Source organism: Salmo trutta, chromosome 37 (assembly GCF_901001165.1).
Source record: "Salmo trutta chromosome 37, fSalTru1.1, whole genome shotgun sequence".
In the NCBI taxonomy this organism is placed as follows: domain Eukaryota; kingdom Metazoa; phylum Chordata; class Actinopteri; order Salmoniformes; family Salmonidae; genus Salmo; species Salmo trutta.
Genome location: NC_042993.1, coordinates 1,070,304 through 1,083,438, shown reverse-complemented (window position 1 = coordinate 1,083,438; position 13,135 = coordinate 1,070,304). Strand labels below are relative to the sequence as shown.

The following is a 13,135-nucleotide window of genomic DNA, read 5'->3' as shown; positions in this document are numbered from 1 at the left end:
TCTGGTTCAAAACAGAGCCATGTAGTTAGAGCTAAGTGCTGTATGGGTCTCTGGTTCAAAACAGAGCCATGTAGTTAGAGCTAAGTGCTGTATAGGTCTCTGGTTCAAAACAGAGCCATGTAGTTAGAGCTAAGTGCTGTATAGGTCTCTGGTTCAAAACAGAGCCATGTAGTTAGAGCTAAGTGCTGTGTAGGTCTCTGGTTCAAAACAGAGCCATGTAGTTAGAGCTAAGTGCTGTATAGGTCTCTGGTTCAAAACAGAGCCATGTAGTTAGAGCTAAGTGCTGTATAGGTCTCTGGTTCAAAACAGAGCCATGTAGTTAGAGCTAAGTGCTGTGTAGGTCTCTGGTTCAAAACAGAGCCATGTAGTTAGAGCTAAGTGCTGTATGGGTCTCTGGTTCAAAACAGAGCCATGTAGTTAGAGCTAAGTGCTGTATAGGTCTCTGGTTCAAAACAGAGCCATGTAGTTAGAGCTAAGTGCTGTGTAGGTCTCTGGTACAAAACAGAGCCATGTAGTTAGAGCTAAGTGCTGTATGGGTCTCTGGTTCAAAACAGAGCCATGTAGTTAGAGCTAAGTGCTGTACGGGGCTCTGGTTCAAACATTGCAAATCACAAAATGTACTCTTACTAGCTACCTCCTTTTCACATAAAAATGCATTATTTATCTCCAGTTCATAACCCCCAGTTCTCTTTTTTGCCCTGTTCTATTTTGGTCCCTAGCCTCTACCCATTCAGTGTTGGCCAATCTGAAAGGACTGTATCGGTTTAACAGTATTGTGTGTGTGCCTACCGCCCTCACAACCTCTAAATTAGCATGTTCTGGAATCCTGGGGGTTTCCTTCTGGTTTCTATGGTGATGTCTGTATCCATGGTGAGGATGAGTGTGGTTGTCAGGATGATCAAGTCTGTGTCACATGTTGCCAGATTTCATCTAATCTGCTGCACAGTGTGAAATCCGCACAAGTGTGTTACGGAGAGATTCTCACACGTGTTGTCGTTTCAGAGAGGCTATCTCAGTGGTGTGTGAGGCAGTGCCTGGAGCCAAAGGAGCCCAACGCAAGAGAAAGGTACACCAATATACACACACAGACAGAGTATTATTTATTTATGTGTTAAGTGGAGGGCCGTGGTCAGGGCGTTGTTGGGTCTGGATTTAGCTGGATTGTCCACTCTGTGGTCAGTGGTACTTCCAGGTAATTACTTCTGTCTCTCACGGTCTCTCTCTCACACATGTACACACTGCCCCTTGTATGAGGGAGACTTGTGACTAAGTTGTGTGTACCGAGACTAAGCCAACTCCAACTGGGCCGGGCCCAGCCCGTCTTTAGGGGGGGGGGGGGGGGGGGCATTCCTGTAAAACTTAAAGCATCCACCCAAACACTACATAAAACTGCTATATACACAACAGACTGGCTTGGCTAAAGCATGTCTGGCCCTGGGAGACTGTGGGAGACTGTGGGGGACTGTGGGAGACTGTGGGGGACTGTGGGAGACGGTGGGAGACTGTGGGGGACTGTGGGGGACTGTGGGAGACTGTGGGAGACTGTGGGAGACTGTGGGAGACTGTGGGGGACTTGACAAGCTTTAGTTTGTGTTGACCATATGAACCATTGAACAGAGCAGAGTCAGACAGGATCACTGGCAGCCTGCAGCTGTTGTTCTATATACACACACATATACACAGCTCAGACATGCTTCTCCCTCTCTATTGCCTTCACACACTCTTCTCTGTTTATTGTACAGTATGTTTACTATACTCTGTTATCTGCTTTTAGAATATCTTCTGTTTAATCTTCCTTATTGGTGAAATCTTTCTTTCCCTGTTGGCCTTCTGTTTAACATGAATGGTTAATAAAGAGCTTTTAAAAGTTCCCTCCCTCCCCTCCCCCTCCAGCCGTCGTCTCGCTGTATGACGTCCATTCTGGGGAAACGTAACCTGCAGTTTGCTGGGATGACCATCAGCCTGACGGTCTCTACCAGCAGCCTCAACCTGCTGGCCTCCGACTGCAAACAGGTGACACACACACAAGCACACTCAGCATGGATCCTGAATGAGTGTTTGTTGTTATTGATCTATCTGGGTTTGTTATTACAGACTGTTACATGGTGTTAATTACATCATCCAGTCAGTTAGGTATTTAGAATACACTATATCTAACTGTCAATGGAACCAACCCCTACTGCTGAATGGAGAAACATGATCTCTCTCTCTCTCGCTCTACCTCTACCTCTACATCTCAACTCTTCATCAAATCCCTCCCTTTCTCTCTCTCTCTTTTCACAGATAATTGCAAATCATCACATGCAGTCCATCTCTTTCGCTTCTGGAGGAGACCCAGTGAGTCATACAGCCCTCTCCCTCCCTCACTCACCTCACTATCCATCCTCTATCCCCACTCTATTTATTGCTCTGCCTCTGTCCACCCATCTACTCCTCTCTCTCTCTCTCTCTCTCTCTCTCTCTCTCTCTCTCTCTCTCTCTCTCTCTCTCTCTCTCTCTCTCTCTCTCTCTCTCTCTCTCTCTCTCTCTCTCTCTCTCTCTCTCTCTCTCTCTCTCTCTCCCTGCTTCACTCTGTCCACACATCTACTCCCCTCTCTCTCTCTCTCTCTCTCCCTGCTTCACTCTGTCCACCCATCTACTCCTCGCTCTCTCCCTGCTTCACTCTGTCTACCCATCTACTCCTCTATGCCTCTCTCTCTCCCTGCTTCACTGTCCACCCATCTACTCCTCTATGCCTCTCTCTCTCCCTGCTTCACTATGTCCATCCATCTACTCCTCTATGCCTCTCTCTCTCCCTGCTTCACTATCCACCCATCTACTCCTCTCTCTCTCCCTGCTTCACTCTGTCCACCCATTTACTCCTCTCTTTCTCTCCCTGCTTCACACTGTCCACCCATCTACTCCTCTCTCTCTCTCTGCTTCACTCTGTCCATCCATCTACTCCGCTATCCCTGTCACGCTGCCTCTCCGTCTTGCTCCGTCCATCTTTCTTTTCTTCTATCCACCTCTCTCTGTATTCCATAGCTCCTTTCCTCTTTTCCTCCCTCCTTTGTCTTCATCCACGTCAGTGGAACTCCCTACCTCTCTTCCTCAGACATGTATTCTTTCTCTTCCTCCTCTTCCTCATCTCTTCCTCCTCTCTTCCTCCTCCTCTCTCTCTTCCTCCTCTCTAGATCATTGTGTGTTAATAGCACTTCCTCCTCTCTAGATCATTGTGTGTTAATGGCTCTTCCTCCTCCTCCTCCTCTCTAGATCATTGTGTGTTAATAGCTCCTCCTCCTCCTCTCTTCCTCCTCTCTAGATCATTATGTGTTAATGGCTCTTCCTCCTCCTCTCTAGATCATTGTGTGTTAATAGCTCTTCCTCCTCCTCCTCTCTTCCTCCTCTGTAGATCATTGTGTGTTAATAGCTCTTCCTCCTCCTCCTCTCTTCCTCCTCTGTAGATCATTGTGTTAATAGCTCTTCCTCCTCCTCTCTTCCTCCTCTCTAGACCATTGTGTGTTAATAGCTCTTCCTCCTCCTCTCTAGATCATTGTGTGTTAATAGCTCTTCCTCCTCCTCTCTTTCTCCTCTCTAGATCATTGTGTGTTAATAGCTCTTCCTCCTCCTCCTCTCTTCCTCCTCTCTAGATCATTGTGTGTTAATAGCTCTTCCTCCTCCTCCTCTCTTTCTCCTCTCTAGATCATTGTGTTAATAGCTCTTCCTCCTCCTCCTCTCTTTCTCCTCTCTAGATCATTGTGTGTTAATAGCTCTTCCTCCTCCTCCTCTCTTCTTCCTCTCTAGATCATTGTGTGTTAATAGCTCTTCCTCCTCCTCCTCTCTTTCTCCTCTCTAGATCATTGTGTGTTAATAGCTCTTCCTCCTCTCTTCTTCCTCTCTAGATCATTGTGTGTTAATAGCTCTTCCTCCTCCTCCTCTTCTCTTCTTCCTCTCTAGATCATTGTGTGTTAATAGCTCTTCCTCCTCCTCCTCTTCTCTTCTTCCTCTCTAGATCATTGTGTGTTAATAGCTCTTCCGACTAAACGTCTTTGCTTCCTTCTCTCTTCCAACTCACCCACTCTCCCCTTTTCTCCTCACCCTCCTCTTAATATTTCCCTCTCATTTGCCCCTCCCACCCTCTCTTCCTCCTCCCCATCCCCCTCTTCTCGTTTCTCTCCTTCAGGACACAGCAGAGTATGTAGCATACGTGGCCAAAGACCCAGTCAACCAGAGAGGTGAGACTCAATGTCATCCCTCCAATAGATTTATCCAGCAGCACATCCAGTCCTTGTTCAGTACCTTACATCAATGTCATCCCTCCAATAGATTTATCCAGCAGCACATCCAGTCCTTGTTCAGTACCTTACATCAATGTCATCCCTCCAATAGATTTATCCAGCAGCACATCCAGTCCTTGTTCAGTACCTTACATCAATGTCATCCCTCCAATAGATTTATCCAGCAGCACATCCAGTCCTTGTTCAGTACCTTACATCAATGTCATCCCTCCAATAGATTTATCCAGCAGCACATCCAGTCCTTGTTCAGTACCTTACATCAATGTCATCCCTCCAATAGATTTATCCAGCAGCACATCCAGTCCTTGTTCAGTACCTTACATCAATGTCATCCCTCCAATAGATTCATCCAGCAGCACATCCAGTCCTTGTTCAGTACCTTACATCAATGTCATCCCTCCAATAGATTTATCCAGCAGCACATCCAGTCCTTGTTCAGTACCTTACATCAATGTCATCCCTCCAATAGATTTATCCAGCAGCACATCCAGTCCTTGTTCAGTACCTTACATCAATGTCATCTCTCCACTTTGTTGCTTTTATGTATTTAGTTTTGTTGCTTTTTGTGCTATTGCTCTGTCTGCATGCTCACTGATCATTGATTGTCTATATTGTTATTGTAATTGTTTTTAATAACCTGCCCAGGGACTGCAGTTGAAAATTAGCCAGCTGGCTAAAACCGGCACTTTTACTGAAACATTGATTAATGTGCACTGTCCCTGTAAAAATAAACACAAACTCAATATATTTATCCAGCAACACATCCAATCCCTGTTCAGTACCTTTCTTTGGACAGCGAGGCAGTGCCAATATTCTGTTTCCTTACCTCTGTTGTTTACCCTCCTCTCTGCTTCCTTTCTGTCCAGCGTGTCATATCCTGGAGTGTTCGGAGGGCTTGGCCCAGGAAGTCATCAGTACGATAGGGCAGGCCTTCGAACTACGCTTCAAACAGTACCTGAAGAACCCCCCCAAACTGGTCACCCCCCATGACAGGTGTGTGTGTGTGTGTGTGTGTGTGTGTGTGTGTGTGTGTGTGTGTGTGTGTGTGTGTGTGTTTCTCACTCCTGAGTTCTGACTCCTCTCCCCTTTCTCAGGATGGCTCCGTTTGACGGCTCAGCGTGGGAGGAAGAGGAAGATGAGGGAGCACCGCCCCCTGCAGATGTTCCGTACTATAATAACTTCCCCGGGAAACAACCTCCTCCTGGGGGACTGGTGGACATGAGGGCCCGCCCTGGGGCTACGCTGGTGAGATATATATATATACACACACATCAAGTAATTGTTAGTCAATTGTATTGAATCCAGACTGCAGCTCCAGGGGAGAGAGGGCAGTTCAGCATGTAGGCTAATCATCTGGCCCAGTCTCACCCTCACATCACAGCAGCCCTTAGTCTTCCACTCTCTCTGGCACTCTCCTTATCCACCTCACAGTGTGTGTGTGTCTCGTCAGTTGGTCAGTGTAATGTATGTTTTTCCATCTGTATCTTAATTGCTTCTGGTGTGTGTGTTTTCAGCCCTATGGACAGCCGGGTCAGAATGATATTCACAAGCAGCCACTTCCCCCTCTACCAAGTGAGCCATCTCTCTCTCTCTCACACACACACACACACACTCAGCTAAAGGATATGAGGTGACATATAATACAATGACTTTCAGTGAGAGAATGACGCGGACACAGTGAGAGGAAATGAGTCAGATTGACCCTGTGTGTGTTACTCTAGGACAGTGTGTGTTGCTCTAGGACAGTGTGTGTTACTCTAGGACAGTGTGTGTTACTCTAGGACAGTGTGTGTTGCTCTAGGACAGTGTGTGTTGCTCTAGGACAGTGTGTGTTACTCTAGGACAGTGTGTGTTGCTCTAGGACAGTGTGTGTTGCTCTAGGACAGTGTGTGTTACTCTAGGACAGTGTGTGTTACTCTAGGACAGTGTGTGTTGCTCTAGGACAGTGTGTGTTACTCTAGGACAGTGTGTGACAGTGTGTGTTGCTCTAGGACAGTGTGTGTTACTCTAGAACAGTGTGTGTTACTCTAGGATAGTGTGTGTTACTCTAGGACAGTGTGTGACAGTGTGTGTTGCTCTAGGACAGTGTGTGTTACTCTAGGACAGTGTGTGTTACTCTAGGATAGTGTGTGTTGCTCTAGGACAGTGTGTGACAGTGTGTGTTGCTCTAGGATAGTGTGTGTTGCTCTAGGACAGTGTGTGTTGCTCTAGGACAGTGTGTGTTACTCTAGGACAGTGTGTGTTGCTCTAGGACAGTGTGTGTTGCTCTAGGACAGTGTGTGACAGTGTGTGTTGCTCTAGGATAGTGTGTGTTGCTCTAGGACAGTGTGTGACAGTGTGTGTTGCTCTAGGACAGTGTGTGTTGCTCTAGGACAGTGTGTGTTGCTCTAGGACAGTGTGTGTTACTCTAGGACAGTGTGTGACAGTGTGTGTTGCTCTAGGATAGTGTGTGTTGCTCTAGGACAGTGTGTGACAGTGTGTGTTGCTCTAGGACAGTGTGTGTTGCTCTAGGACAGTGTGTGTTGCTCTAGGACAGTGTGTGTTACTCTAGGACAGTGTGTGACAGTGTGTGTTGCTCTAGGATAGTGTGTGTTGCTCTAGGACAGTGTGTGTTACTCTAGGACAGTGTGTGTTGCTCTAGGACAGTGTGTGTTGCTCTAGGACAGTGTGTGTTGCTCTAGGACAGTGTGTGTTACTCTAGGACAGTGTGTGTTGCTCTAGGACAGTGTGTGTTGCTCTAGGACAGTGTGTGTTGCTCTAGGACAGTGTGTGTCAACTGGTCTCTGTGTTCCCATAGGGGTGTCGTGACGTGAATACCATTAATGCGATGACAATTATTTAATCAAATCAATTTACTACATTTAAATGATTATGTGATTAAATTAATGACGTAACAATTAACTCATTAGCAATCTTGGGGCACCACAGAAAAAGTTTGATTAATGAGTTACCATTTCCCTGAATTGACTGAAGAATATCAGAATATACCTTTATCATATTAGTCATCCATTAATTATTATTACCTCATATCAGTCTCATTCTGAACGTTGTTGACTTAAATCTGCACCAATCCTAGTCTGCATGATGATTCAGCGATACACAAATTGGCTTAATTATTTATTTACTAACTAATTAAATAATCACACAGAATGACATAAACACACACAGAATAGATTATACGTTGATTACTAACATAATGCAATGAAAAGTCCCTAGTGGACTAACCCGATTTGACGGCTGGTTACACAGTGAAAGGGCTGGGGAAAGAAAGCGGGAGAAGGAGAGATAAAGGAATTCAACTATTGTACATACAGTTGAATAATACGCTCATCGTAAATATGGATATTTAGCACCCTAACACCCGCTCATTCAGATTTAGAAATGCAATGTGCATATTTACGCTTGTATGTCTTTGTCGACTCGCTCTGCTGAAATCGCCCGATCCGTCTGTGACGAATAGTTCAACAGGTCTCTGGTTGTGTAAGTCTCTGGTTATCCACTAGAGGTCACCATGTCCTCCCACTTCCCGCCACTGGACTTCCTCTTATTACCATATCTGGTAGTGAGAAGAAGTTCTAAACGGATGCCTCAGATTTATACATCCTGTGAATTATCTGGGTTCTTCTATCTGTGACATCGCAGAACAGATATTCTATATATCTGTTCTACTCTAAATGTTTCCCATCCCTGAACACCTCCCAGGTGATACTGACAGACAGTTATGTGATTAAACTCCTCTGATTGGTTGTTTCAGTGGGAGCAAAGGAGGGAGGGCGGGACCTGTGTGATGACCCCTCATACGTCAATGTGGATAAACCCCGCCCCACAACAGCTGCAGCCAATGGCAACGCTCACAGAGATGCGTTCGATATGAGTGAGTCCCAGTTGGCCCTATCAGCTAGAGTCTGTGAACAATACATCAACTGGCCCTGCAGTCTGTAGCAGTCACTATCAGTCATCTCAGATAAGACTAATTAGAATGGTTATCAGCTATATTGCAGTAATTACACTACAGTAGAAGTCATTAGTTTATTCATTTGGGTTTGGACATAGGGGAAGTTAGAATATTGGTATCCTGAATGTATCAAGAATGAATCTGGATCTGGTCGTATAGTCTCACAACGTCTCTCTCACTCTGCCCTCTCTCCTTCTCCACTCAGAGCCGTTTGATGATTCCCTGGGTGTATCAGGTCTGGGGGTCTCAGCGGCACCCCCTCTGGTGGAACAGCTGCAGTGTGAGGCCTGGTTCCACGGCAGCCTGAGTCGCAGGCAGGCTGAGAGACTGCTGACCCGTGACGGAGACTTCCTGGTCCGAGAGTCAGGCACCACCCCTGGACAGTACGTCCTCACTGGACAACAGGGGGGTCAGCCCAAACACCTACTACTGGTCGACCCAGAGGGAGTGGTGAGTTGGAGGGAGAGGTGTCTGAGTTAGAGCGAGCCACCCGACGCCTTCCCACTTATCAGCTGTGGCGTGCTATGTTTTGTTGACCCTCTCTCTTTCTCTCTGTGTGTGTGTGTGTGTGTGTTGTCCTACTCAGGTACGTACCAAAGACCACCACTTTGAGAGTGTGAGCCACCTGATCAGTTACCACATGGACAACAGACTGCCCATCGTATCAGCAGGCAGTGAGGTGTGTCTGCAACAACCAGTGGAGCACAGGGCCTGAACACACACACACACACAAATACAGCAATGCAACACTCACACACTCTCAGAAACACTACACACACTCGCACACTGACCACATTAAGGAAAGCCAAAAAAAACACCTCTGTCACTCTTTCTGCCAAATCATTTGCTCTCTGCTTTTCCTCATCGAGCTCCACTACCTCCATCCCTCCAAAGAACGAGGGAGTAACATCTAGGAACACCTTTTATTTTCCTTCTCAGTGGGACAGAAATTAATACAATTTAGTGAAAAACTGAGCATTATTAATTAAATCATGCCATAGAATCATTCAGAACTGATACAATCATAGTAAAGGAGGACTATGGACCTTGGAGGGGAGGAGTGAAACGTAGAGAGAGGGATGGGGGGAGAGGTCTTGATCCAGACATGGCAGAGGAAACAGTTTCTCTCACCGTCACAGAAGCACTCCAAAGACTTGTCTGATGATTGGACTCATCAGAGAGCTCAGACATGGACCCTCCAATCAAATATCATTTGAACACAGGAACAGCCAATCGAATATCAGTGGAACACATGAATAACCAAACATGACTGAGATCAGGCCTTCTGTTAATATGCATAGACATTTTTTTGTCCACACCAATCAGAGCCCTCGCTCACCCTCAAGCCACTCCCATTAAAAGACCTTTCATCTTTGACCATTGACCCCCTGAGTGATACCTGGTGATGTCACAGAGGACGTCTCTGTATGCAAAAAGGGGGTTGCTATGCCAACAACCATTGTCTCAGTCTGTCCAAATATGGACAAGGTTTCTTTCCGGCCTCCGAAGGTGGAGTTTGATAAAAGGATGTGATTCATGCCCATCCGACATCATCCTGTCTGCAATGGACTGGTCTCCTTGTCTGTCTGCATGGGACTGGTCTTACCTTTCTGCTCTGATCATGACAAAGAAAGTGGACTTGGTTGGACTGGGGCAGCAGAAACCATGGAGATGACTCATACACCAACATGCAGTGTGTTAGTTTGTATCTGTCATGTGTACTTTCATTGGGAGTATAGTGTCTTTACATAGAGAGGGATGGAGAGAAGACTGGGAAGAGGCAGGGGGGAGGTTCCACATCTAGAGATGTCATCAGACTTAGACATGATGTCATCTGAAAGAGCTCAAAACCAATTCTACGACGATGTCACAGTCAACCCAAATGCGGCTGTCACAATTTAATCGGTGCTGTGTTGGGATCGTAGTTCAGATTATTGCCAATATTTTCTTGCTTTTCAATGGATTTGTTGTTAATATCTGTTTGCCCTGACAATCTATGGCCATGTCTCTGTCTGGACGGGTGGGGGGTGGAGAGGTTGGGGGCATACTGGATGAAGTGTGTTTTAATGCCGAAAGCATCCGGTCCAGAGCATTCAAAGCAATGATCTTATCTCCTCTCCAAATGTGCTGCAACACTTGGTCAGGAGATTAGCTTTTAGCGTTAGCATTAGCATTAGTGTGTGATGTGTTTCTTCTCAGCTCACTGCAGGGAAAACTGTTATCAGCGCTGTTCACAACGAAATCTGGGAGCTTCGCGAACGTTGGTCAAACGTTGGACTTTGACGTGTTGTTTTCCTTGGAATTAGAAGATAGTAGAGGGAGAGAAAGTGGAGGAATCATCCTCTCCCTCCTTCTCTTCATGATATTTTTTGTATCTTTTACTCGTGCCTTGTTTCTTCGATGCAGTCACCTCACTCCAGTGCAGTCTGTCACCTAATGTACTGTGCTTATTGTACAGTCAGTTGATGTACTTAATCCAAATGTAGTGGACCGTTGGATCCTGTCACATGGTCTCTCAGGCCAACAAACACTCTGCAAAAAGGACACTGACTCTCACCACCCAGGTCCAGTGATGGCAATCCGCTCCTCTATTGCACATTCATTATTACTTCCTGTTGTCACTTGTTGTTGTCACGGTTGTTCGATGTCGCAGCTCTCATTGGAGGGATTTCCACTCCACCTGTAAATAACATCAGATCTGATTGGTCGGTTTGAGTTCTTGGTTCTGAAATGAAAGTCTTTATTGTTAAGATGTTATTAATAACATGGGTGGGACAGAACCAGATACTGTATTTCACATGTAATTCCCACAGAATACTTTTCTCTTTGAATCCAATTCATTTTGATTCTAGCCAATGAACCATGTCCAGGTTTTTGAGGGAGGCTGAAACCAAACTGTAAACGTGGAAGTGAAGAGTAAACTGGGATCTGCCACCTGCTGTACAAAATATTTCTGTCTGATCAGTAGGGTTGCAAAATCCCGTGGTTTTCCAGAAATCCTGGTTGGAGGATTCACGGAATTCCTGCTTATTCGCTCGTGTAATTATATGATTATTTTAACCAGGATTTCTGGAAAACCGGGGAATTTGGGGAAAGTTGCAAAATTCAGATAACTCTAGTCATGAGAAAGGGCTCTCTGAACCTGGACAGGTAATTGTTTTATTCATCTTTCTCATTGTGCTTCTGTGTGTGTGTGTGTGTTGTGAGAGGATGTGTGGATGATCAGAGTTTATGGTTGGGAGTGTAGGGGATTGTGTAGTTCTTACATGGTGGCACGTGTGCTCTGTGTGTGAGGCCTTTGCTTCATTCTGTCACAAACACACAGGAGGGACAGCTGTGTTAGCCACCGACTGTTTGTGACTACAGGTCCTGGATAGGCAACAAGAAAACAAGTATACAAGCCCCAAGGTGTGTGTGTAAAAGGAATAATCTATCCTCTACATAATTTGTGAAGCATTCTAGCGTTGTCATTGTTCATCACAGTTGCCTTTGTTGCATGGAAATCCTTTTTTACAGTTTCTATATTGTTGTTGTTTTGATGTACTTTGTTATTTGAGTTTTGAAAGCCAAAGGGTTATTTTCAATTAGCCTTCACAAATATTGATTTAATTTTTTACTTTTTACAGTTCTGTTGTAATACTCTTGTTCTTTTGGGGGAAAAATACATTTGTTTACACCTGTATTTGAAATCACAGATTGCATATATCATGAATCTTTCTTGGTGAGTTTGGTTTTAAAATGCAGTTTCTGGATTTACTCTTTGGTCTCCTGTGATGTGTTTTCTTAAATGTTGATTCATAACTATTAAATAGAACATATCCCCTTATTTATTCTGCTAAATACAGGTGAAGACTATATATTGTTTTAATTGAAGTTCTACACTTCGAGGAGACGACCAAGGTGATTATGAGAGGACAGAACAAGGAAAGAGACAGGATCAGGCAGGAAGAAGTTACTTGAGTTACCACAGGGAGAGGATGAGACTAGTTGAGTTACCACGGGGGGAGGTAGAGGCTAGTTGAGTTACCACAGGGGGGAGGCTAGTTGAGTTACCACAGGGGGGAGGTAGAGGCTAGTTGAGTTACCACAGGGAGAGGATGAGACTAGTTGAGTTACCACGGGGGGAGGTAGAGGCTAGTTGAGTTACCACAGGGGGGAGGCTAGTTGAGTTACCACAGGGGGGAGGTAGAGGCTAGTTGAGTTACCACAGGGGGGAGGCTAGTTGAGTTACCACAGGGAGAGGATGAGACTAGTTGAGTTACCACGGGGGGGAGGTAGAGGCTAGTTGAGTTACCACAGGGGGGAGGTAGAGGCTAGTTGAGTTACCACAGGGAGAGGATGAGACTAGTTGAGTTACCACGGGGGGGAGGTAGAGGCTAGTTGAGTTACCACAGGGGGGAGGCTAGTTGAGTTACCACAGGGGGGAGGTAGAGGCTAGTTGAGTTACCACAGGGAGAGGATGAGACTAGTTGAGTTACCACGGGGGGGAGGTAGAGGCTAGTTGAGTTACCACAGGGGGGAGGCTAGTTGAGTTACCACAGGGGGGAGGTAGAGGCTAGTTGAGTTACCACGGGGGGGAGGTAGAGGCTAGTTGAGTTACGACAGGGGGGAGGTAGAGGCTAGTTGAGTTACCACAGGGGGGAGGTAGAGGCTAGTTGAGTTACCACAGGGAGAGGATGAGGCTAGTTGAGTTACCACAGGGGGGAGGTAGAGGCTAGTTGAGTTACCACAGGGAGAGGATGAGGCTAGTTGAGTTACCACAGGGAGAGGATGAGGCTAGTTGAGTTACCACAGGGAGAGGATGAGGCTAGTTGAGTTACCACAGGGAGAGGATGAGGCTAGTTGAGTTACCACAGGGGGGATGTAGAGGCTAGTTGAGTTACGACAGGGAGAGGATGAGGCT

At 46.0% G+C, this 13,135-nt stretch overlaps 1 protein-coding gene across 4 annotated transcripts in view; it reads left to right on the top strand.

The window, feature by feature from the left end:
* Positions 1-12,072, top strand: part of LOC115176818 (SHC-transforming protein 1) — a 28,888-nt gene extending 16,816 nt beyond the window's left edge. For 3 of the 4 annotated variants that reach the window (XM_029737145.1, XM_029737144.1, XM_029737143.1), the window contains 10 exons: positions 1,003-1,066; positions 1,894-2,013; positions 2,284-2,337; positions 4,163-4,214; positions 5,144-5,270; positions 5,372-5,522; positions 5,792-5,849; positions 8,032-8,151; positions 8,438-8,682; positions 8,819-12,072. In XM_029737145.1, coding sequence (XP_029593005.1) covers positions 1,003-1,066; positions 1,894-2,013; positions 2,284-2,337; positions 4,163-4,214; positions 5,144-5,270; positions 5,372-5,522; positions 5,792-5,849; positions 8,032-8,151; positions 8,438-8,682; positions 8,819-8,947 — 1,120 coding nt within the window. In that variant the 3' untranslated portion in view covers positions 8,948-12,072. The remainder of the gene's footprint in view (positions 1-1,002; positions 1,067-1,893; positions 2,014-2,283; positions 2,338-4,162; positions 4,215-5,143; positions 5,271-5,371; positions 5,523-5,791; positions 5,850-8,031; positions 8,152-8,437; positions 8,683-8,818) is intronic. The other variant, XR_003872288.1, reaches the window with a different exon arrangement.
* Positions 12,073-13,135: the final 1,063 nt, after the last annotated feature.